Genomic DNA, 26,234 nt, shown 5'->3' with positions numbered 1-26,234 from the left:
CCGTCACCTTATCTGACTGTGGGGAAGATGATGATAATGAAGCAACGCTCAGTGCCTGGTTTCTACCACACACACTGTTGGGAAGTGTGGCAAAAGAGTTTAAACTTTGTTTCATCATCATAGCAAAAAAATTAGCTTCTGATAGTCTGAGACTCATCCATGTGTTCTTTGGCAAATTCCCAGCAGGGTTTCATGTGACATTTAAATCTGTGCCTTGACACAATCCTATCTTGCAGGTCTACCAACAGTTCTTTAAGATTATCACGCTGACATCAAGACTATCAGCTGTGAAGCTACTGTTTACACTCTTTATTATGCCCACAGAATTCAGCTGCCACAATATGATTTGCAGAAACATCTCAAGATCCCCCAATGGGAGTAAGATTCACCAGAGCTCAGCTGTGTCTTTCCAGAAGTCAGTATGTTTAAGTAAAATGAATTGTACTGTGTGTAGCATGATGAGGAAAAAAATACTTTTTTTTATGTGACGAAAGGAAGATTTTGATACACAGAACATGTTTCACTTTTATCCTGGTGCTTTACATAAGAACTTCTCAAATGTTTAGGCCTAATCCCATTTTGATACACATCTTGATGAACTCATTAACAAAACCACTAATACACTTGCTACAGATGACAAAGTTTGAGTTATACAAGGTGGAATTAAAATAGATTTACAAATAAAAGGGGCACCTGAACAGCTGGACAGACAGATGGGAAGACTTTATAACCGTTGCAGTCAACAAGTGGACAAAATGTGATGGATTAATCCCAAAACTATCCCTCGGCAACTCAGAGAAGGTTTCCGTGCTGTGTTTACATGATGAGTGCTCAACAGTCTCCTTCTGATCTGTGTGGCCTTTGGCAGACAGATGTCAAGCTAACAAACTTTGAGTAACACAGTAAGTAAAAAGACAATGCTAATAGCCATTGGAGGGGGTGATGTGCTGTTAAACATGTAACTGTGCTGCTTCACTGCTGTCAGAAGTCTTTGCTCCTTCTCTCGTGGGAGTGTTTTTGAGGAGAGTATCTGCAGAAGGAGCTTGCATAGTGACAGAGTCGTTTGGCAGACTCATCAGACTGGGCTCTGGCAGCCCTCTGCTGTCACATTCCACTAAAGGTCATATTGGATTCAACTCCTGTTGACACACAAGACGGCATACAGCAGGAATCAGTCCAAAAGAAGAGGCATCACCTCAACTGTTGATGTATAGTGTGACAAAGTGACAGTAAGGGACAATGTGAGACTTCACCTTAATGGACATGTATGCACCGCTGTTGCAAAGAATAGACAAAGGGTTAGCTTTTCTGTGGTGGACAAACTGATATATTTATTTAGTAAATACCTGTCAGATATATATTTTATTTAGTAAATACCTGTCTTATTCGAACTGAAAGGAAACGAGAGTAGAGTCAAAGGTGACTAATTGCAGCATACCCAGCACAAGCACCCTGGAACTAGCTCGGCTAAACAGACCTCAGCCATGTGTAAACTTGTGTTTTTAGCAGGACTTAGAGCTGCTTTAGAAAAGCTTTGCATCCACTCTATGACTACAAATGTCCTCCCCCATCTGTAAGTTTTCCTTGGTTTATTGCAGAGTGTTGGATTTCCTTGAGATTCTCAGTTTAATTATCTGCCATAACCTATTGGTGGGAATCACAAGCTTCAGCATAGCAATGCAGTGTGCAGACAAAACTGTTACGCTGATCAAGTCTTATATGTGCATTCAATGCCATGGTGGGTTTGAAAAAGCAGTGACCTTCATGGTGAGATTAGTAGCCATCCATCTGCATGAAAGGCTAAAGAGATGAGCAAGAAGCAGCACCACACTACTTGATGGTAGCTGCATAAAGAGTGGCCTTGGAGGAGGCAGCAGAGTGATTCAAAATGCACCAGGTGTGTAGCAAAAAGTGTTTTACAATTGGAAAAACAACTACTTGGCAGCAATAAGTTAACAGTTATGAATCATAATAATATGAATCTGACCTAATTTCCAGAGATGTTATGAAGTTTTTTGTTTATATCTCAAAAACTTGAATAGTTAATGTTAATTTGTTTGAACTTTTATTTACGAGACACAAGTACAAGGGTAATTATTTTCAGAGCGTTTACTGACCAACCTTATTGCATTTAGAAAATAGAGAGTTTCTGAGAAACACTGGAAAATGTACAAAACACTGAAGTAACACCTTTATGAGGCATTCTTCAGATTACAGGTGAGAAAGATTATCTAGGCTGTTATCAGTCGAAGGTGCAATAGCAAGCGTCTGTGACGGTATGGTGGAGCATCAGTATTCGGCTTGACTAATAACATCAAAATGACACCTTTTCCCGGGTACGGGAACAGTTCTTTTCCCAAGAATCAGACAACTACGGACTGCTAAGCAGCTGAAATCTTGTCTTGAGCAAGAATGTACACAACACGTTGTCTCCTCACCTCTTAACTGATTAAAATGTGTAATTAAAACAAAGGCTGATGTGACACCCTGGTAAGCATCCAATTTTCCAGCTCTACTCAAACTGGAGTTTGATGGGCATCTTTCATATATTTTGTATATGCAGTGCACATGCATAATTTTTTTTTGCTTAAAAGTCCCCTCTCCAAGCAGAGTGAACACCTGAAGGCCTTGGACACGAGACACAAGCAGAGGCATAAAGTAGGCCAGGAGCAACCAATGAATCATTCTATTGGACCAGCAGAAGCAGTTCGAACCAGGGCAAAACTCCCGCAGAGTGCACACCTGCAATGTAGCCTTCAGCAGAAGAGTCCAGCTGTCCTATACAGTCTGACACCATGAAACATGCTGAAGGCTAGTAAAGTGAAAGGTGAATGAATGATTTTTCAACAATATATAAATACATCACTATACACACATGATGGCAGCCTGTGATCAGTGGTGCATCATTACATGGACAGATTTCTGATTGGTTTTTTTTTTTTGGCTGAAGTGAATTACTATGACTGCAGCAGTTTCACACAATAAGGAGTTGAAGTTGCACTCTCCACCATCTAAGGCGAAAACACTCTCATAATGAGCTTACAGAGATCAAGCAGAGCTACGGGTGTCTCAGAGTACTATACAGACAATTAAAGGAATGATCAGATTAGAATATTGCTTAAAAGTTTGAATTCCCCTAGAAGGTTTAACACCAATGAAAAAAGTTGAACTGATCTCTTTTACAGCCCTCTACTGCCCTCATCTGTTACTTTAACACAATGATCTCTAAATATTCATCACCCATCTCCAGCAAAAAATGTATTACTGCTTGTATTACTTTTAGATATATTACTACATTCAATAAGTGCACTGGGCAAGAGACCCATTTGGTTGGTTACTGGGAATCTAATCCAATATAATATTCATGTGAGTGGAAATTTATATGACCTTCTGAGATTAGGTGAGATAGAAGTCAAATGTTTTTTTCAATAAGTGGGATGGCCTTCAGGTATGGTGGATGCCCAGTTGTGTTTACAGAAGAGGAACTTGTCCAAGTTTGATCTTCACAACATGTCTGTGGAGGTCTTTTTTTGTGGCATGCATATTGGAGGACCTTATACAGTGTGAGATGTTGATTCTCATCAAGCTGCAAAAAGTTATAAAAACCATCACTAACGTTTGGACTCCATGAACACAAAGCAGACCATGCAGCAACAGAGCAAATCCACCCGCTCAAGTTGTTTTGCTACAGAATGGTTTAAAAGGATAGAATGGGTGTTATGAAATGTGACATGATCCATACAAAGTCCTCCCACCACCCAAAAGCATGCATGTCAGGCTAATTGTTTTGTATGAATAAGTGGACCAAAATTTCTTAAAGCAAATGTGCCGTACTGACCAACAGTTATTGTCACAACATACACTAAAACACACAACATCGCACTAAACCCACATGCTTTTGGGACTCAGTGACATGTACTTGTTCCTTAAACAATAATTGAACAATTACATTTTTGTAATATTTAACAGGATTGTCTTCGTTTACTTTTAGGATTTTCTAAAAAAAAAAAAAAAAGAATCTAATAGTAATCGAAGCCATATTCTTTTTGAAATTCTTAATAACCCGCAGGTTTCAAGCATTACTATGATAACATTCATCACCTACATTTATGGAAGAACCTTCTTCCAAGGATACTGTGATAGCCAATCAGTGCAGTGCAAATCAGAAATTCATCACCTCAGCCATATAAATGAAAATCTATAGGGTAGAATCACTCTATAAATCGTTTTTGCGCATTCTATTCTTGAGACCTTGCAGTTAGTGTTGACATTCATGTCTGGGCTTAAGACAGCGGAGTGTGATGGGGGCATACAGCACACACTGAAACGTTTAAAGGATGTTAAGCATTTATAGAGATTGCAGGTCTGCAATTCAAAGCTCCTTGACATTACTACTTTTACTACATGAGGAAGAGATGATACTTGACCATACGGTGTAAAAGAATGGCTGTGGTTGTTATAATTGTGCACATGAAGTACTGATAAAATTTCTAAGTCTCTCTGATGTTAAAGTGTGTCCGGTGAAGGGTTCTTTTTTTTTGGTGTATTTTAAAAAGAATGGAGAAGTCCAATCAATTGTCTTTTTTAGGAAATCAAACAAAAAAACATAAGGTCGAATGTTTGCTCCACACCAAAAAAGCTTTTCATAGCTCATTTTTCTGTGATCAGTCAGTATTTTCCCTGATGATCCAACTGTACTCAGACTTTTGGAAAGTTGTCTGCCCAAAACATTTCAAACTTGATAAAATGTCTGTCTCACACTTTTGATTATAGCACAGCCACAAGTTGAAATGACACGTTTCTACATAATGTTCAGTGTTGGACACTGTCCTACCATTACAGCTCTCTAGATAGTCTTCTCTTGCATTTTATCTCCTTGCAAACATTTTTTTCAACCATCTCGGTAGTGCTTTCCTTTTTTCATATCTTGTTTTGTGTTATCACAGTCTTTCCAATATTATTCGGCTTACAAATCAGTTCATGGTGCTGTCAACGATGATGCATATCATAATAAAGATAATTGTAATGATGATGGTTCTTCCTCCTACCTTGAAGCGCTATCTATTTTTTTATTTTGATCTATTGTACATTATTGTGTAGTCACCATTTACAGGGTGAATCAAGAAAACATGTTGTTAACACGATTGCATTGGGAGGGAAACAATTTTCTCGAAATGTTATTTCAAATTATTGTTGCATTAGATACCTCAGTGCCAATATTCATTTAAAAAAAAAGAAACATGGAGAGCAGCTAGAGAAGAAAAAAAAGCAAATGAAAAGGGCTGACCTGTTATTTTTTTAGTTTAGTTTTCGCATCTTTTCAAATAACTTTGGCTATAATTTGTTTTGTTATTTTTTTACGTTTATCTTATAAAAGGGGAGCAAGGGTTCGGTCATAGCAACATTTCAGACTTTACACATGTATGTGTGTCTGACACGCTGATATCAAGATGCCATGTTCATTTGTTTTGTGTTCAACCCAAAACCGATGAGTGACGTCAAAACCTACAGCTGTTAATGTATTGCGCATGCGCGCTGGTAAAGCTAGACTGGAAGCTGCTTTGTTGGGACCATCGATGCTGTAACTTTCGGCGAGTCAGCTGCTAACATATTAGACATTACAGGGAGTAGTGACCTGCTGAGTGGACATTAAACACTGTTAACTACTTTTAAGTTGACAGTTAGCGCTCCTTTCACCGTGTGGACTCTGTAGACGACAGAAGTCCAGACCTCCCGTATATAAACAAAATGCAGCGAGCTGCTTTTTAAGGTGGCACTTCGAAAACAGCTGCAAGGAGCAGATCCCGTCCGACTGTCGTTGGTCAACTTAGCTAACTTCTTGTTGGCCGCTCCGTCTAAGATGGAAATAGTCGGGCAGCTTTGTTAGGAGTTAAACTCCAAAACGTATCCGTGCGAACATGAGAGGAGAAGACAGTTTGTTTTTGGGAAGCCAGTCCATGGCAAGCGAAAGAGGGGGTGAATATCCCTGCAGCTGCCCCGACTTGACGGAGGAGAAAGGACTCGCTAACAAGAAGGGTGACCTGAGGCCTCCCGGTCATTTATCCAAGTCTTAGTTGAAGAAAACCAGACTTTCGACATGGAGACGGTGGGGAAATTTGAGTTCAGTCGGAAGGATCTGATAGGACATGGCGCATTTGCTGTCGTCTTCAAAGGCAGACATCGAGAGGTGATTGCCCCTCCGCACTGCTTACACTACCTTTCATACATGCTGTGAAAAATCATTTACAGATGAGAAGTCATTTTGATGCATTTATGGTGTTATGGCTCGCCTTTTGTTAGTCATCTGTAACGTTTGTTGTTATTGTACGGCCTTAAGAGGCCTGGTGGCACGCACAGGATATTCCTTGAAAAACAGCAAAGGAAGACGCTAAACGCCAAAACACTTGTTTAAACCTTGCTACACGTTGCCAACATGCATGGATAGGAATTCCGTGGCTGTCTTTATTTTTCGGCAGGTCTGCGGTGTAGATGTTGCTCGTCAATTCGGCAAACCCAAGCATAGGCCATCACACTCGTATTGTTTCCTTTAGAGAACCCCCCCTCTGTGGTCATTAGTAGGCACGTTGAAACATGTGCTATACCCGGATTGAAAGCATATAAAAAATAAAAGGAAAAAGGCTGTGATTACACGGGTAGTTTGATCTTCTAGCGTCTGCTGAGACAAATATGCCACGAAGGGGAAACATTTGGCCGTTGTTGCTTCAACACTGAAATCGTTCACTTGTCAGTTTTTAATCCACAGTATGTCTCAACACATATTGCAATACGCAGCAACAGCAATACAGCTAAACTGACTACATGCTCAGAAAATCTATTGATATGGACACTTGCCTTGAGTTTCAGGAAATACGATCTACGACAAGAGTCAGAGTGAAGAAAGCCTCGTCAGAGCACTTGGTTTGTTACACTCTTAGAGCAAAGCGTGACATATCATTAGAATGTGACCCAGCGCTGCAGAGTAGTTGACAAATGTCTGCTTTTGGGTGGCATCTCACATTTCCGAGCACAACAAGTGTGTGGAACCCATCGTTTTGTCAAACATGCAGTGCAGTGATGGGTTGACCAAAATTTGCATGGCAACTGTCAACTGTATGCACCAAGAGAAGGCACAGCCCCACACAGTACATTGCTTTGTCTTCCACAAAAAAAACAACAACAAACCCCCCCCCCCCCCCCCCCCCCCCCCTTCAATGTAATGTGTTTGTCTAGAAACATGACTGGGAGGTGGCAGTGAAATGTATAAACAAGAAGAACCTGGCCAAATCTCAGACGCTGCTGGGGAAAGAGATCAAGATATTGAAGGCAAGTCAAAAGTTATCATGGTACTAAAAGGAGACGTCTAGCGATGCAAATGTGTGCAGGACAGTTTAGACATCCAATTTAAGGCATATGTGTTTAAGACAAATAAGTAAAACAAGTTTCCAAGTAATGTTTTCCCTCCTTCATCTGTGCAGGAACTGAAACATGAGAACATTGTTGCATTACTGGACTTTCAGGTATGTGGTGTCGAGGGCCTCTGTTTACATAGGACACTATGACACCTCTTGTTGTCCCACATTTCCTTAATTCTGTGCTTGTGATGTAGAGCAGACGCTTTGTTGGACGTATCTGTTCAGGATGACCCACTTCTGTCTCATGCAATTTGAGCAGCTTTGTTTTTCCTACTTTTTTATTTCATTGAATTAAGCTTTTCTACCTTGCTTTGCTCCTGTTTTTTGCCCCTCAGCATGCAGAAAATCTTCAGTTTGAGCTCTTTGGCTTTGTGTTCTGTTGATCTCAGTCATCATTTCCTCTGTTTACATTTTGCCAGCAGTCACGTAGCCTGTTCATACCAACCCTCGTGATCAAGGCTTTCTGGGAAATGTAGTGCCAATTTCTTCCCGTCCCAGACATTTCTGCTCATGGTTCTCCACAAACAAAAAGCTTTATGTTTATTGACGGCCTTTGCACGTGTACATACGCTGATATACTGGAACCGTCAGTATTGATAACCCCTGAACTCATCGTCGCTCTAGCTGTTACTTTGAAAGTTGACATAAGGGAATCCTCAGTGGTTGCCATGTTGTTGCCTGTAGCCTAGTTACCAGACTAACACTTACCATGGCAGCACCTGCTGGATAGCTGATATGTCACGTCCCTCACGCACAGTCTTATCTGAACTGACCAGGTGTTTCTCTTGCCTTTTTAATCCATGATCAATAGACTGCCAACAGCTTTAAAACGGGATACTCATTTTCATACGAGATTCCATTATTTCCCACACACAATAGTTTCAGTTGCGAGGCTGTTATTCTTTGCTGCTCTTCTTTCTCTCATAAGAAACCTCTTGTTTGAGAACGTCTTTGAAGTGCAGAGGAAATGTTAGATGGCCTTCTCGTCACGGTCAGTCGCCTGCAATCGTGTGAGCCCTGTGAGCCTGTGCCGTCGTCAGGCTGGTGGCAAATATGAGTTTGACAGCTTTGCCAGGTCATTATCAGCAGCTCGAGAAAAATCACTCTCAACAGATTGTTGTGTCTCTACCTCCGCCGAACTCAAGAAGGGCTCACTTCACTTTTCACTCACAGTGGTGAGTCTGTGCATGAGAGACGCGCTCTGTTACGGGGACGGTCCAGACTGACCTCTAAGATTACAGGTTTCTTGCGGCACGGCGGGAGACGGCCTCAGATGTTCTTAACAGGGGATCCTTCGATCGATTGACACCAAAGCAAATCAATCAGCAAAATGTCCCTACCGTTCCATATTGTTTCTTGGTATCTAAAGGGGCTTGAATTGAGTTTTCAGGGTTTTCTGATCTGCTGATTTTTGATAGCGAAGACTCAGTTACAGCAGAATGAAACGCCAAATATTTCAGATCTTTCTGCTGAATCCTCTCCCAACTTATAAAATTGCTAACCATAGCACTGTAAGCCTGATTATTCTGATATCTTTATCCTGATAAAGCTTCAGTGACGAGGCCAAATATTTTCTCTATCAGAGGTGTGGTGCCTGTGTTCTCTGAGAGGGACTGTGAAGCCAGACTGCCGGCTCTCTCTGAATCTGACCGGCTGCCTGTCTGCTGTCCATCTCCTCTGAAAACGAAAGGCAACTAACTTCAGAAGCCCTGACTCAGCTGAGCTATTGAAAACACGCTGGCCTCTGAACGCTGCATTCGAATAGATACTGAATTGAGGTCAGAGTGAGAGACAGCAGTCATCTGTTGCCATGTGATAAGATGGCTTTTTGAAGTTGGCTGCAGTATGTGTTTTTTTTTTTTCCTCTCTAAAACTATTTCTGTTTTGAAAGGATTGTGGGTAACAGTAAATACTTGATGTTAAAAGAATTTCAGAAGCTGAAGATAATCTATTATTTTGTTTGTAAAACCCAACCATGTTACTGACTCTTTTCTCGATCTGTTTTTCATCACTATGGTGACAAGCTGATGTTCTCACATGGATTTGTTTTGATACTCCTTTAAAGATATTTCTAACCAGATTTCACATTATTGGAAACATAGAAAGGAAAAAGTATCAGTGGTGCAGAGGTTCGGATGGTTTAATCTCTTACAGAACGTTCAACCAAACCTACCAGGCAAAGAATTGGTGATTTTTGGTATCTGTGAGTTGTGCAGACTCTTACTTTGTGTGATTCTACAGTATAACCTCTGTCTCCATCTGATGAGCCATTTCCCCGTTGGTCTGTCACAGACATGTTTGTTTACTCCCACTCTTATCTCTCCTCTCTTTTAGGAAACTGCCAGCTCAGTGTACCTGGTAATGGAGGTAAGCTTGCTGTGATGTTTGGCTTTGTTTGCTCAGCGCTGTATTGTCTCAACTCTGTCAGGGCCTGAGCTATAATTAACTAACCCCTCAGGCATCATGGGGGCAAATGGCTGCCAGCAACACTCATATACTGCTTTTGCTGTGGCTCAGTGCTTTTAACCTTATGAGGAATGGCAGGGAAGAATTATTTCACTCCTTGCTTTTGTCTCCATTTTGCTAACATCAGTGACGATGAATGTTCAGTGAAATATTTTCAGAGAGGGAGCGACGTGATGCGTGTTTTGAAAGTGCATGCAACATATTTGTCAGCCATGCAGAAAAACCTGTCCGAGCACAACTCCAACACAAACATCCGCATGCTAAAATGACAACTATGCAGCAAAGAAGACAAGGGATTCACCCCTGTGGTCCATGAAGTAATTTGCTCTAAAGATGGTCAGTCCAGGAAATGCAGACTTTTCCTGAGTTTGGCTGTTGAAAAAAGATACTTTCTATGATGTATTAAAGTGTTTGCTTGTGTTGAGGTGGTACTGTCTGTAGTGGAAAACAAAATGTCCATATGGAGCAGTCCCATACTGTCTCATGGTTGCTGCTTTTTGAGATTCCTGAAGCAGATCACATTATCTATTGTTAGTCTTAACTCTAGTTTAGTCTCAGTGAGGAAATGACTTGTGAGGCAGCAATAAAGAGCCTCGCCCGTCTCACCCTGTACAATTTCTGGGTTCATTCATATTAATGCCAGGAACAGGAACAGGGGTGTAAATCTGTGAGCGTGTCAGTCTTCACCAAATCACTCCTCTGATCTCTGCTGCTTTCCTGCCGGCTCAGAGATGGGGTTAAAGTTAAAGTCATTGCAGAGAAGCCCTTCATGTTGTCCTGTGTTTCCTAATGTTATTCCTTTTTATCTCTCTTCTCCCACCCTGTCTCACTTGATCTTGTTCTCAGTACTGTAATGGCGGTGATCTTGCTGACTACCTTCACTGTAAGTGCAACAAAGTATCTGCTACCACTTGATCTTTCTTCATGGAAAATGGTCATGTACATGCTTTTGTGCTGCATGGAATCACGATTGTGCTTTCCTAGAAGGGGGGGGGGGGGTATTTTGACTGTTTTGAATATTGGTTTAAGGAGGAATTGTTCAGAGAGCAGATTGGTTGCAACTTGACGGAGCATGTTGGAGCACCCGCACCCATGTTTACAGAATACCTCACCTACCTTTTCTTATGCTAGGTGTCACATTTTTGAAGCAGTTAGCTGAAAGAGTGAAGGGCCTTGTCTTTTTTAAAAAAACTTCTTGAAAACTTCAGTAGTAGTTTCATGGTTGTTTTGTGCTGCAGATAATGTTATTCAGAAGACCCAAAGGTTGATATCCTTAGCTGACAAAGTGGGATTACTGGATTAAAGCAGTTAGCACTTGAGAATACAAGAGTCACAAACTGCAAAACCTCTATTCTTCCAGCTATCATTTATTGAAGGGAAATGCTAGTTTAGACTCTGACCAAAAGACTGCTCAGGTCACCAGTCTGTTATGTTTTTTTTACCAAAGTTTCCCCAGAGCTAATCAGCCTTTCCTACATTTACGGATTCTTTGCCTGCAGCCAAAGGCACTCTGAGTGAGGACACCATCCGGGTTTTCCTGCAGCAGATAGCAGGGGCCATGAGGGTCCTACAGACCAAAGGAATAATTCACCGGGACCTCAAACCCCAGAACATTCTGCTCTCCAACCCACCAGGGCGCAAGTCTCACTCTAACAACACCTGCATCAAGATTGGTAGGTTTGTTGTGTTGAGACTCAAGTAGCAAGCAGGGACATGCGGCAAGATTGTCTGTGCAGCAGTCATCATCAGTTTACTGTTGTCCTATCTTTAAATGTGCTTTTTAATGATTAATGAGTAACCAGGTATGCAAAGATAGTCAGAAATGATATGAAGGGAAAACATAACAGAGAGCAGAGCTTGTCGGAGTCTGCTGGGTTTAGGAGAAAAGTGCATGAATCCCTTAGAGAAGCAAAAACTGTCTGAAAGTCGTGATAATCTTATAGTATCAATAAAACACGTAGTTTTATCGCAGTGGGATCTAACAGTGATTTGCCCAAAGTAAATTATGGCTTCACGAATACGAAGCTGAACTTGTCACAGGAAATTGATATAGATTGGATCTAAAATGAGATTTTTTCTTTTTTTTTTTACTCTCAGCTGTGATGTAGTATATTGAAAAATGACCAAGATAATCTGAAAATCTGTTTAAGGACAGTGTAAAACAGAAGTGAGTACACCCCTGGGTCAAATAAAAAAATTGTATGGGATCATAGAAGGTTGAACTGATGTGAAATGAAAAAAGTTGGGTGACACAGCGGAAAACTTTTAGTACCTTTTTAGTAACATTTAGTACCTCGTATGTTCTGACCAACTTACTCCTCTGTGTTGTACAGCTTACTGGAGAGATATTGCGTCACTCTTCAGAGATTTTACTTTTCATTTGCTCTTCTTGTGTCACGTGACCTTTTTCTTTAAAAGGCCAAAAACAGAGAGCGAGAAACTTGGCCGGGTCACATCTCAAAGTTCAGACATTCAGTTCCATTTGTAAATGTCATCGCCAAACAGCTTTTTGCACTTGGCAGCCCTTCATTTGGTGGGCGGGGACACTGTCCATAGACTTCATACTGTCTGAGCTGTCATAGAAACTCAGATTTTCACTGATAACCCTCAAGTCAACTCAGAAGCTCTCGTTAACTCTCGTAGCTCTCGTCTACATTTTTTTTTTCTTTTTCATGGCTTTGTGAGAGTGACCATTGTGGCTGATCTTATACCTCCTGATTGCTGCTGCAGTTGGTTTTTTTTTTGTGTCTTTCATAGGTCACCTAATTCTGGAGTCTCAGAATCAGATCATATATATACACATGTGTGTTTATTTGTTTTATTATTTCCTCTAGCAGTTCATTATTCTTTTCTGTAAGAAGATCGCTACATCAGCTCTTGCACTAAATACCCTGCTCACCGTCTCTTTCTTCTTCCTCTCTTGACAGCGGACTTTGGTTTTGCCCGGTACCTTCAGAACAACATGATGGCGGCTACACTCTGCGGGTCCCCCATGTACATGGTAAACAGATTTGGTACAATTGTAGATATGTGGAACAAATAAGTGTAGGCATTCTGAAATGCTTTTTATCTGGAGATGTCTTTGTTTTCGCTCATATCAAAGGTTATCACAGAATAAAAGGGGCCAAGACCATTTATTTCCGTCTTTGGTTTCATACATTCTTATATAAAGTAATAATGTCTGTAAAACAACAGAACCCTGGCACAGGACTGTGGTAATGATTTGAAAGTACCCAATAATTGTTACGTCTCACTCCCTTTCATTAACAGGCTCCTGAAGTAATCATGTCCCAGAACTACGACGCCAAGGCTGACCTGTGGAGTATCGGAACCATAGTGTTTCAGTGCTTGACTGGAAAAGCTCCTTTTCAGGTAAATACAGCCACTTTCTATAACTCTGCATTCGTGTAAAATGAACATTTTTCCTTTGAGAGCTATTGGAGAGATTTTCTTTTTCTCTTGTCTTGCTCCAAAACTGTCAGCTTTCCCGAGCTGTACAAATGTCCTGCAACAGCAGGGCAGACCAGCAGGCACAAAACAACAAGAATCTTAACTTGGCAGCTACATTTCATTCTGTCAGGCAGTTACAGCAATGCTTCACTTCCTCTCTGCTGGGTTCCTAATCACTGATTTGACCTTTCCTGAACCGAATCCTTTCCTGAACCCTCGTTTATCCAGTCAGTGTGCAGCCTGTTTCAGGAGAAATGTATATGATCAGCTGATAAAACCTGATTCTTCAGTATATTTAGATGAAATTGACATTTGTGCTGCAAAGTGAAAGCACGATATAAGATGTGGATACATGAAACACACAAAGTGCATGAAATGCATGGAGTGCAGTTGATAGCCCAGTGCTCTTGGGAAGGGACCTTCCATCTTCTGGTAGATGCCAGTAGCTGGACTGATGTGTGAGGGAGCTGGGTGACCTGGGCTGTCCTCCTGCCAATCAACCATTTGTATCGACCTTCAAGTTCTTTGTTTCCAGTGATCCTTCTAGCCTGTTCATCTTGTCTCTTCGCACAGCGGAGAGCTAGTGTAGAAGTCTCTGTGGGTTATAAAAAAGAACCAGAAAACAGGATTACCCAGAACTAGTCTGAGCCCGTCCAATATTTGAATCTGAGACCTGAGCCAGAAACACAAAATGCCTGACCTGGAACTGAACCTGACACAGTCACACAGTTGAATGGTGCCAAGCTCACAGATGATGGCTGTAAACAGTTTGCGTTATTTTATCAAGTTGACAAGACAAATTGTTGTCTTGCTTTATGTTATGGTTGGAGCTTTCTCCCCAATGCCAAGCCAAAAAAAGCTAACAAGATGCATCTTTAGATCTGGAATTACCCTGAATGAAAGAGCATTTTAGTAAAAAGGTCCACTTGCTGCCACAGTGACAATGATAAACAGTGACAGCTGACTTGTTTTGTCGTGTAAAAATGAAGGTGATTCAGTCCGATGTTCTTTTTGAACTGTAACAATTGCTAATTTCTGGAATTGCAGACATCAAATGTAGACCACATTCCCTGTGTGTTACCAGATGTCATAGCTGGGTTTATTGCTGGTGATATTTCATCTGTGGCCTGTATCACTTCCTTCTGTTCTATCATAATTGGTTAGAAGACAGGCTCCTTGCTGTCTGATTTCCTTTCTCCCTCCCAGACAGTTATTTTGGTCTTGGTGGATTGGAGACATGCTTCAGATCTGGTTCTTTGCTGTTTTATGAAACTTTTTACATGGAGTAGAGAAGGAGAGATAAAAGGAAACCCTGTGGGACAGCAGTGTTTAAAACAAGTAGTTCTTAACTATAAAGTATATGTAAAAAAAAGCCTTGTTGAAAGTTGCTTTTTTTATTTTTTGTGTTCTGATCCTTTTGAAATGAGCTCAATTTTGTTGCTTTATTCAAACTTGTGTTCTTTGCACAACAATTCAAATTCAACATATGGTGTAACAACGACGGTAATCAACAGTAGAAGGAAACTGTGTTCTTGTTATCCACGCGTGTGTTTACACTTGCAGATATTTACACTTGCAGATATTTACATGATTTCTACTTTGACCTTTGACCTTTTTCAGGCCAGCAGTCCTCAGGACCTCCGGCTGTTCTATGAAAAAAACAAGAACCTCAGCCCCAAGTAAGGACTTACAGTGAGATGTATTTCTGTGCTTTGTTTAGGTTTCTTCGTGGGAAATGAAAGTCTTTAATGTGTGATTTGATTAACTGAAAGTGAAGCTTTGACCATGATTATTCGGACAGAATTCCTTGCTAGAAAACAGAGTTGTGCTGCTAAAGGTGCAGATCAGACCAGACTGCTACTTGATTCGTAGACGTCTCATGACAGCTGACCTTACATGACAGCTTGTTTGACTAATACAGACAGCCTTGTTAATTGTGAAAGAAGCCACATTTTTGAGAAAGTGTTTGGCTCCTGTAAGTTCCTTTTAGAGCAAATGAGATGCAATTAAAAGTGGTGCTTAGTCGGTAGTAACTAATATATTGGTTTGCAGCATCCCCAGAGAGACCTCACAACATCTGAGGCACCTGCTGCTGGGTCTGCTGCAGCGTAACCACAAGGACCGCATGGACTTTGGTCAGTGAACATCTAGCGGGGGGGAATTAATCAAACAGTCGACCATGTGATCTTAATAATTTATAGATGGCCTTTGGTAATAAAATTGTCCTTTTATAAAGGCAAAAGACCCCTTGATAAGAAGACTACATAGTCATGTACTCGTATAGTCATTATTCTTTCTATGTTATTGGCAGGTGAGTTTTTTTGTCATCCTTTCCTGGAGGCGAGCTCGTCCGTTAAAAAGAGTAAGTAAAAAAAATATTACGCTTCTCAATAGACCTCGGTTTGGTGTTGCTTTCTCAAGAGGAGGGGCACAACTTTTTGCTCTCTTTCAACATAAAGACGCCAGATATAGTATTAGATCCAGTATTAGATTGTGTATATTTACACTCATTTACTGTTTGTAACCTGAATGCACTTGCATTTTTTAAAAAGTTTTCTAACAAACATCTTGCATTTTGTTACAGCCACTCCTACAGCGACCATGACCTGTTTGCCCAGCTCTGCATCAGCCAGCTCTTGTAGCAGCTCGTCGACTTCTCACCTCGCTTCACCACCAGTTCGTATTCATTATTTCACTGCTTCTCTTTTCTTTTTTTCTTTTTTTTTGTGCCATTTGCCCCCTGATTTGTGAGGCTGTGTTTCAGTATGCAGTTGTAGTGGATGTTAAAGTACGCATCTGTCAGACCTGTCCCTGTCTGGTTGCTATTTTATATATTCTCTTGTGCATCTTTTATTTATCTGCATCACTCTCCTCCCTATCACTGCAGCAGTCTCTCGAGACTCAGCATTTGCGAGCCAAAGCTCTGGCCTCCCCGACCCAGGAGGCCACTGGTTTTCTTCTCAAGGACTCGTCTGGAGGAGGTGGAAGCAGCAAGAATTCCTCGTCTTGTGACACAGATGACTTTGTCATAGTCCCTGCTCACTTCACCAGTGAGAAAACGTTTTACCATTTCTTACCATGAGATGAAGCATATTCACTGCTGATGTATTTCAAGTCAATTTGTACATCATTTATTCAAAATACATTTTATGCAGTTCAGAATTTAATGTGGTGAAGCTTTGCAAAGTGTGGATGTCCATTCATTTTGGTGTATTGGATACTGAAATGTATAAATGATTGATTTTAATACTCTTCTAATTTGGCTCTTTTTTTTTTTTTCTTCCTTTCTGGCTTTCCAGCAGGTGAGCTGACATGTGAGAGTAAAGTGCTGCAGGACAGCCTGATGAACAGCGGGTGAGAAGCACGGACTTGTTATTTATCAGTTACCAACACATGTGTTTGAATACTGCCAATTCTGTTAAAATAAGTTAAAATAAGTGATTCTTGTCTTTAAGTTTTTAAGATTATGTGACCCATTTATTTTTCTCCATTTCTAAACAGATCCCTTTTGGCTTCGGCTGGTCTTTGCAGTCAAGACAAAACGCCACCGCACTCACCCTCTTACAGCGCGTCTCCAAGTCCTGTCAGGTAACGGCTGATTATTTGTAAAGGAGAAGCAGACACCAGTCATGTCCAAAGTTACTGGGAGAGTAGATCAGAAATAAAATAAATAAATAAAAGTGAGATTGATTCATTTTGTGTATTTAAAGTCAAAATTAAATTCAAATGTTTTTAAAACGGCACCATATTGAATGGCTTTGAATATTTCCATAGAGCTCAATACTTCCAGTGCTTTCCCAAGCTGAGAGAAAATCTCTTTCATATTTTATGTTGTGTTTTCAAATGAGTTCTGAAATGTTTGCAGGCTTTTTCGAATCAATTAAGTTATATTAAGAGTGCAGCACAGTTTTTTTTTCTTTTTTTTTCTTACTGTTCTCTTGGCTTTCTCTGTTCAACTCACTGTTGTTGTCAGGCCCAGTGAGTTTCCGGGAAGTAATTATTGTGGCAACTATGGAAACCATGATCGGTCGTTGCCTATCCCAGTCCCCTCTCAGGTCCAGAACTACCACCGTATGGAGCAGAACCTTCATTCTAGCAAACAGGATGGCTCGCCACGGTCCGTGTGTGTATCTTACACGTCTATAGTAGTCTGTATGCGCATTTCTACTCCTTCATTAAAATGCAGTGACACATGCATTATCCTCACATCATTAGGCTGTCAACGCCGGTGCGCCATTGCAGCAGTGGCGGCGTGCTGGGCTTCGCTAGACCTGGACCCTCACCCCCGTACGGGCAGATAGCGACCCCCACCTCCCGCAGGCTCTCCCTGGGAGGTGCCAGACCATTCCAGCTCTCACCTCAAGGTAGTTATGCGATTAATCTTCATTCTTTTAAACTACCCCCCCAAGCTTTTGCTTTGTGACCCATTAAAATGAAATCTACTTATAAGCCTGTATTACAAATCACTGATTTGTGTAAGATATTTCATTCAAAGACATTTGCTGTTTGTGGTATCCAGTTCAGGAACTATTGGATTCTAATTGCAGCAGTCTGTTGTTTCTCACATATGACTTGCTTTTTGTATGTTTGTATTTAAAAGAGTCATCTGCTAGTTAACCTGGTTTGTAGTGTTGCATGTACCTTGTGTGCACAGTAATCTAACTCTCTGAACATTTTTTTTTGCTACCCTCTGGTGACTTTATTGTTTTTTTATGCTGTCTAACACTGACTAATGTCAGAAACCTGGACTATTTTTAATATGTGCTGTCCTATTTTACTTTGCAGCTCTGCAGACTGAACTGAGGCCAACTTCTCAGCAACACCCACAGCCTGCAGGACTTGGCACACGGCTCCACAGTGCCCCCTGTCTGTTGGAGTGTGGTGGTGGTGGTGGCAGGCACAAAATCAGGAAGCAGCACTCAGACCCAGTGGCTGCCCCCTCAGCAGGGCTGATGACTGTCCGCCCCCTACATTCTTCCCCCAGGCTTAGTGAGCTTATGCAGCGTAACCCCCTTCCCACTATCCTGGGCTCCCCCTCCAGGGTAAGTCAGCTCTGTGTGACCCTTTTTTTTTTTTTTAAACACAGGTCAAGAAGTACTACCAAGCAGTTTGAACTAACCTTGGGGAACTTGCCCTCCTTTCTGTCTTTCTTCAGACCATTCCCCCCTTTGAATTCCCTAAACCCCCGAGCTCTCCGAACCTTGTTACTTTCCTTACACAGAAAGGTTTGGTCATTGGCTCGCCGTGCAGCAGGACTGCCCCAGGGGAGCTCAGAGACCTTGGACAGCAAGCGGCCACACCTGCCACCCACACTGCCCACTGCATCCATAGACTGAATGATGAAACGAAGACTTTTGGAAGGTTAGATTGTTGTATTTGCCTCACTGTGGTATTTGCAGAAATAATTATATGGCTGCAGATGTATAACAGAGAAGAGGCCTCTAGAGATTAACTTTTTTTTTCCAGCAAAGCATTAAATATTAAAGTTTTTTATGTCTTGCATATTTTTATTTTACACTGTACTTTTTGTTTCATAAACTGGGAAGCTGTTTTTTCCACAAAATATATGAACTTGCATAATAAAGTTTATAGATGACGAATAGCCCTTGTTGCTGTTTCTCATCCATTTGGTGCAGGTCACAGAGTGCTGGTCGTCTCTCTGACATGCTGCTGATGGCTGCATTTGGAGCAGGTGGACATGCGAGTGATCGAGGCAGCACAGAGAACCTGACGTCCGAAAAAGCCATAGACATAACAGGTTAGACAGCTTCATTCCATAGGGTTTCACTGGTTTATATTCTACTCCTATTATTATGGATGCTTCTTAGCTGATATATTACAGCAGTCCTGGACGACAAGTAGGCATTTCCGTTTGAAATGATGCTCACAAATGCTAAGAACAAACAATTGAATCTTTTTGTTATAGTTACAGTTGATTATGGTAGATAATGTTATTTTTTCTTTATTAAACCAGTGGTGTAACCTCAATTATTCCACGTATTTACAGCTCAAAAATGTCATGAAAGTTGGCAGTATCTGTGGGACAAGAAAATAAATCTCTCTCTCACATTTATTTGTTTGCCAATTAGGGCCTCCTGGCGGTGGAGCAGGCTTTGCGCCCAGTTCCGGCAGCCCTGCACAGGTTGTTTTCACTGTGGGTTCTCCACCAAGTGGCAGCACACCACCTCAGAACTCCAGACAGAGAAAATGCTCAGGTACCACGTACAGATCTTAATAGAACTAAATGCATGTAAAAAGTTTTTACTTCCCCTCTCCTTCTGTTTGAAGTAGGCATCATTATTAATGCTCTACACATCACACACTACCTAATAGAACAGACATCTTTATTTCATGTGATATGGACATTTAATGTTTCCAAGGACAGTGTTAGTGTCCAAATTTAAGTTAGTTGTGGAAATACGATGTGTGTGGGTTTTTTTGGTCATATTTTTCTCTTTTTGTAACTCATGCAGGCTCCTTCAGTTCAGTCAGTCCTGCAGGCTCCTTCACCTGCCGCTACCCCCAGACAGGCACCTATCTGGATGGCTTCGAGGCCCCTCCCAGTCCTCGTTACAGTTTCTCTGATCCAATCACAGCCAACATGGGAGGTCCCGTCACCTTTGAAGCGCCTGAACTGCCTGAGGAGACGCTGATGGAGGTGAGGAGCAGGTTTCCCACGGAGGGAGTGTGAGGAAGGAGACATCTTCAAAACTTATTTAGGAGTTAATTCTAACGTAATCTTGAAACGTAAACTATCTAGCATAAATCCATACATTGTTGACAGTGGAGAGGAAAAACAGAAAAGAGCTTAACACAATGTGGCAAATAGCCTGAGGCATTAGAAGGAATAATGAAATGTATCAAATGACCTGACTTTATACAATATTTGTGTCTTCTGTTTGAAATTCTATCTGTAAATCGCCTCCCTCTGCCTCTCTGTCTGCCTTTGTCGGAGTTTAGCAGGAACATACAGATACTGTGCAGCGCCTGCGTTTCACTTTGGAATTCGCCTATTGTCTGATGGAGGTGGCTGCAGCCCGTGGTGCAATGGTGGCAGAGGGGCAGGGGGACATTTCTCATCCCTCCGTCCCTCAGCAGCAGAGCCTGGTGGCGGATCAGATAAGCTCCCTGAGCCGAGAGTGGAGGTAGGGTCACCTGTATCATCAGATAGGTTTGTGCATGTCACTGCCGTTGTTTAGCTAGTGTGGTTGTTTGGTTTCTTCAGACTTGAAGTGTCAGGTAGCAAACGGAGGTTTAAACTGAGTGCTTTTCCATTCATTTCCAATTGGAGAAACACTAAAAGGAATGCTGAAATTAAATCGACACAAAACATCTTGATAAAGTGTTAGTGATTAAGGAGTCACCCCTCAAATCTTGTGTGTTTTGTGTCCAGCAGAGACTTTTTCTGCTATTGTTGTTACACCTGCCTTTCCAATTTGAATGAAAATAATGCCAATGTATGATTAATTCCTTTGTGTGTGTATAACTGTCTCCTCAGTGACGCAGAACAGCTGGTCTTGTACCTTAAGACTGCAGAACTCTTGGCTACTGCCTTACACACAGCCATGGAGCGAGTGAAGCAGGGCAAACTCTACCCATCTGCTACTGTCAAACAAGGTATGAGCCTTTTTATCTTGCAACAGGGGAGTCTTTTTCAATGTGCCTATTTAGTAATGGACACATCATTTTGTTTCCATTCGGTTGATAAACAGTAGTGAGACGGCTGAATGAGCTGTACAAGTCCTGTGTGGCGTCCTGTCGCTCACTCAGCTCACGTCTGGAGAAATTCTTCACCAGGAAGCACCGTCTAATGGACCAAATCACTTCCATCACAGCTGAGCGGCTGCTCTTCAGCCACACTGTGCAGATGGTAAGCCAAAACACACAGAAAGGCTTCCAAGCGAGGCAAGCCACGAGATAATCATTTGTCGTGTCTTAGCATTCAGTACATCATGAAAACATACATGTGTGATGGATGCAGTAGAGTTTTTCTTAAAACATTGAGGATAGGGGGAATGGAAAGGAACCAGCGGCAAGTTTTTTTATTTTATTATTATTTATTTTATTATTTTAATCAATGCAGATTAGTCTTTCATTAACTCCCTATTGTGATGTCAGGTTCAGGCTGCCGCACTGGATGAGATGTTCCACCAGGGAGAGTCATCGGTTCTGCGCTACCACAAAGCTCTCTTGCTTATGGAGGGCCTTTCTCTGCTGCTTACTGAGAAGGATGACATCCTCAGTGTTGGCAAATGTACGTTTGCTCAGTTTACTGCTCAACACAAGCAGCCACCACCATTTAGCTTGAAGGCTCAAAATGTCAATCAAGCATTCGTTAGGAGAGGAAGTGGTTCATTTAATTTTGATTCATATAAAAGCCTGACTTGGAGGAGCACAGAGATGACTCATTATGTTGAACCCACCTCTGACTTTCTCTTCCTTCCTTTTGTCTCTGCAGGTAAGGAGTGCATTGAACGCCGCCTCACAGCTCTGCAGTCAGGGCTCTGCGTATGAGAGTCCCAGCATCATTTCATAGAGTGCGGATATGACATCGATCATTCGCACCCAGTGCATTACTGACTAATCAAACCTCCCCCCGCGTCTCATGGTTTCAGCTAGAAACACTTCCGTTTTTGCAGGACAACCACGAGGCTCAAATGTAGGCTGAAACCTGAGGGTCTTGTGTTCTGAAAATCTTTCAGTTCATCAGTTATGAAATGTGGCGGTGACTTCTTCGTGATTAAACTTGTCACCAGTGTTGGACTTAAAGACGACTTTGCTCCTGACACTAAAAAAGCCAAGAGGATTTTTAGCCCCTCTACTGTAGGGGTAACAGAAGCAGGAGCAGTTATTGCCAAGTAGTCACATTCCTACATTGTAGTAAAACATGAACACAAAGCTTTTAAAAAAAAAAAAATTAAAAAAAGCCAAATATCCATGCTATCACTTTGCAACTGGCATTGAATATTTTACCAAGATCAGAAGCTGGAGGATAAGTGCAGAATCTGCTGCTTGCCCAGTGCGCTGATGAGGATTGGCAGGTTGCAGATATTCTCATCACACGGTCGTGTCCTACGCCTCTTTTTGTTTTCATGGTTGGTTTTTTTTAGGTTTTTGTGTTTTAATGTAGATTCGCTGCATGTTAATACGCTGATTACAACGAAAAACTGTTTGACACTTTACTGATTCTATACTTGCTTAATATCAAAACCACATCCTGTCATTGGCACCACGTCGTGTGGAAGGGATTCACATCATTTTGACTAGTTTTTAAAATCATTGCTGGTAGTGAACAGGCAAAAAAAAAAGAAAGGGGGTCCAAAGAACACCTAAAGCTCCCGCTGCAACTTGAGTTGTATACAGTAGCTTTTCATTCAAGTCGGAGTGAAAGTCATCTGTCAGCATCTTCCATTCACGATTGCTTAAAAAAGAAATGCTGTAACAACCTGTGATGTATTCCTCCAGCACGCAGAGCCTTCTGTGTCACAGTCGCTGGTCATTTCGATTCATGATTGCATTCCCTGTTTTTTCTTTCATATTTTCTCTTTCAATCATGTTGGTGTTTAGCAAGTATAATCAAATATGAATGTAGGGCTGTCAGGAGAGAAGCGACGTTGATATTAGACTAAATGTTAGAGGATTAACATTGAAGCTGATCTGAAGGCTGAAGTCTGAATGTCTTTGCACTGTTTAAGTACTGTACAGAAAGAGTCAATCATGCTCAACTCATCCAGTTGTTTTTTTAGTTTTTTTGGTAGATGTGTTATTTTAGAGAGTTCTGCTGACTTGCTATTAGTGCAGTTTCAGTTGTGTTGCAGTTACTGTCAAAAAGTAGTGTGCGTTTGACGCAGGTGTTGACAAGGAGATGGTATAAGCTATGAAACCTTTCGAAAGTTTTCTGGAAGAAGAAATGGGGGAAAAAAGAGAAAAAAGAAGTATTTACTGGAAGAAAAAAAACAAAGATTTTTGCATTGATCTTTTTGTGCTACATCTATTGTTTGCTTTTGAAAAGTTACGTGTTAATTTGCAGTGCTAGTTGAAAATGTGTGTTCTACCTGAATTGTTTGTGTTGTGGACGTTTGCCTTCGCCATAAACCCACCAAAAAAAAAAATGATTTCAGAGCTTGGACCAATTGGAAATTTGAACCTCTTCTTGTTGCTTTCACATATTTTGCGTGCATGGTTGGATGTGTAATTTGATGTTGTTTGATGTGTAAACGTGGAGGGGGATGTGTTCAGCACAGAACTGGCTCTGTAGCAAAATGATGATTATTTAACTCCAGTAAAGTAAGTATGGTAGGCTACCACTTTTACTTACAAAGCTCAAACATTGTCAGAAGATCTCATGCTTTTTAGTGTAACCCACTTCTATTCCCACTAATAATGTGCTTGAACTAACTCCTTCAGTTTCTTTTTTTAACTCAGTGTTGAATAAGTGCATATTTTATAATTGGACGTGGACATGTGAGAGCTGAGGGGGGTTTTAGCGATGGCCCCGTAGACTAGTACTGTCAGCGGAACAGATTGCAAGAGTTATTGAAATAGATATTGTATTTACTTTGCTGCCTTTTTATCTTTTGTCTGGAAAAACATTTGTGTCTTTGAGTGTACATTCCTAGTGTTAGTTCATTCCATAAGGCTCTCTGTCTCCGCACGCTGCTCTGCTCAGTGAGCATAGCGTCTCAAAAAGAAGCAGGTGGCAGATAAAACTGATGCATGTGTCACTTTTTATTGTCCCATACAATCGTTGCTGTTGGGCATCCTGATGCTGATTCTCTGCGAAAGGAGTCAAAGGGGCCATGATGGGTCGGGGGTGACAGATTTGAGAAAACAGTGGCACACCCTCGGATGTGCATTTAGCACCTGTTCAACGTATCGCACAAAGATGAAGTGAAACAAATATAGTCGTCATGAATATTTGGATATAACAACAACTTATCACTCTGATTCAGACTGTTCTTTTTGTATGTTTTGTAAGAACGTACCAGGACGTTTTTATTTGACCTTTTTCACCTGACTAATTCTGCGTTGCCTGTTCATATTGTAAATTAAGTTATTGTTATTGTAATAACAAAGCTGCAGGCATGGAGAGAACTGTGCATACCACCTGTACATTCCCAAAGAAACTTACCCATCTTCTCCTCCTACTGTTGCAAAAGCAGTTTAATGTTGTCATATCCATAACAGATGCACTATCCAGTGTACCTGTGTGTGATGTAGCCTTTACTGTGTGGGAGCTGAATTATGAATAAAGTGAAAGGAAAGACCATTTGTTGTGAATTTCCTCTGTTGTCGTGTCCCGTCAGTTAGGCAGTTTTGGTAAAAGTTTCACTAAGCTACTTCGTCATTAATAACCTTGCCAAGCCCAATGTACCTCAGGAAGAATCCAGAAAGCTTTTGGAAGAAAGTTGGAAAATGATAAAAGCAAGTGTTGCATCAATTCTTGGAACATTTTGGAAACACTGGAGACCAATTAACCAAAGCAAAATAGAGTGGAGGGGCAAAATTATGTGATGCAGCATTTGTTACATGAAAGGACTTGGTGATGACTGAGTAACTTAGTAGGCAAAATTCTAATGCTGTTTCAAACCAAATTTGAAACTAAAATATTTGGGGAGATGCACCATTTACTACAATTTGCTTGTTTCTTAAATGTATCCATTTTGTGTGTTTTAGGTCACCACTTTCATAGTTTTAAACTCAAAAGGATTTGTTAAAGCTTATGTATCTTTTTATTTAGGTTTAATACAATGTAGCTGTTTGACAGACGTTAAAAATAATCGGTCCAGTGTTAAATACTATATAAAGTTCTGAATTGTACGAACTGATTATTTCCATTTCCACAGATTACCTGAAGGCCTCGCATCGGGGAAAAGAGCAAAACAGATGTCATGGCAACAGTGTGCGTGAGTTGCGCGCATGTCAATTGAGTGCCAAAGAAATCCAGAGTAGGCCTACTTGGGCTGTTTATCAGCAACGTGTATTCGGGGTAACTATTTAGTTGTTTTAGGACAACAATGTGGGTTAGCTTGTCCATACTTGAATATAATGGAAGAAGGGAAACTAGCTAGCTTATTGGTTAGAAGCTAACTCCAGTGGAAAGAAGTTTCCGAACTTTTGCTGTTGGGCTTCAGGGGAGAGCTCGTCAGTCGAATGAACCAAAGCGATGTCAAGTAACAACCTCCCTCCGCTACAGCAGTTGCCACACTGGACCAGGGTCGGCCACCTTCGCAAACCGTGCTCTCCACGGCGTTCACTGGCAGGCCACCCTTTGCAGCCGCTGCCTGCTGTTCCGCTAAGTGACAGAGGAGTGGCGGCAGCCGCGAGGACGGCCCGTCCAGGCGGCACGGACGGCCGCGTCACATCTTTTCAAATGAGCATCCAGTTCCTGCAGCAACAGCACAAGGAAACTCTAGAGAAGCTCCATGCGGAGATAGAGTATCTCAGGAGGGAGAATAAAGGTGTGAGTTCGAACAGTGATATTGTTAGAACAATTCGAGTGTCTTGTAGAAAGACAAATTTTGCTAATTTGACCAAATAACCTGATCAAGAACAAGCTAGAGTAAAAAAAAAAAAAAAAAAAAAAAAATTTAAATGTGTTTAAGGTTAGTCTCAAGATGCTTTTAAATAATTTTAGCCACTACTTGACTATTTCCTTACAGATTGATTAAAAAAAAAAAAAGAAAGTCGGGTTATCTTATTTATCCATGTGGGTGTCTGCAGGGTTGTGACATTCGTTAAAGAATCAGCCAAATGTGTTACCCTGAAGGACAAACAATTCATCCAGTGAATGCACGTCATTATTTTCCATTTACAAGGAGTTGACTTGTTGACTCTGTCTGCAATGAATTCAAATTAGTGACAAAAAACTGACTGTGTACTGATAAGGTGCTTGCAACAGGGACA

At 41.2% G+C, this 26,234-nt stretch overlaps 1 protein-coding gene across 2 annotated transcripts; it reads left to right on the top strand.

The window, feature by feature from the left end:
* Positions 1 to 5,532: 5,532 nt before the first annotated feature.
* On the top strand, positions 5,533 to 24,597 carry ulk1b (unc-51 like autophagy activating kinase 1). 2 transcript variants are annotated; one of them, XM_072371244.1, is made up of 27 exons: positions 5,533 to 6,187; positions 7,231 to 7,323; positions 7,476 to 7,517; positions 9,747 to 9,779; positions 10,725 to 10,761; positions 11,378 to 11,551; positions 12,806 to 12,879; positions 13,149 to 13,250; positions 14,949 to 15,007; positions 15,381 to 15,463; positions 15,640 to 15,690; positions 15,913 to 16,004; positions 16,216 to 16,378; positions 16,628 to 16,682; positions 16,830 to 16,916; positions 17,302 to 17,445; positions 17,544 to 17,692; positions 18,114 to 18,370; positions 18,484 to 18,689; positions 18,965 to 19,086; positions 19,418 to 19,543; positions 19,802 to 19,986; positions 20,289 to 20,473; positions 20,827 to 20,945; positions 21,041 to 21,198; positions 21,447 to 21,582; positions 21,787 to 24,597. In XM_072371244.1, exons 1-27 carry the CDS (start codon positions 6,098 to 6,100, stop codon positions 21,840 to 21,842), a joined length of 3,078 nt encoding a protein of 1,025 aa, XP_072227345.1. In that variant the 5' UTR covers positions 5,533 to 6,097; the 3' UTR covers positions 21,843 to 24,597. The 2 variants fall into 2 exon arrangements, with proteins under 2 accessions (XP_072227345.1, XP_072227344.1); XM_072371243.1 differs by having other exon boundaries at positions 17,302 to 17,451.
* Positions 24,598 to 26,234: the final 1,637 nt, after the last annotated feature.

The sequence above is a fragment of the Leuresthes tenuis genome, unplaced genomic scaffold, assembly GCF_036924035.1.
Source record: "Leuresthes tenuis unplaced genomic scaffold, fLeuTen1.0.hap1 SCAF_19, whole genome shotgun sequence".
Lineage (NCBI taxonomy): Eukaryota > Metazoa > Chordata > Actinopteri > Atheriniformes > Atherinopsidae > Leuresthes > Leuresthes tenuis.
This window is presented reverse-complemented; position numbering and strand designations above follow the sequence as displayed.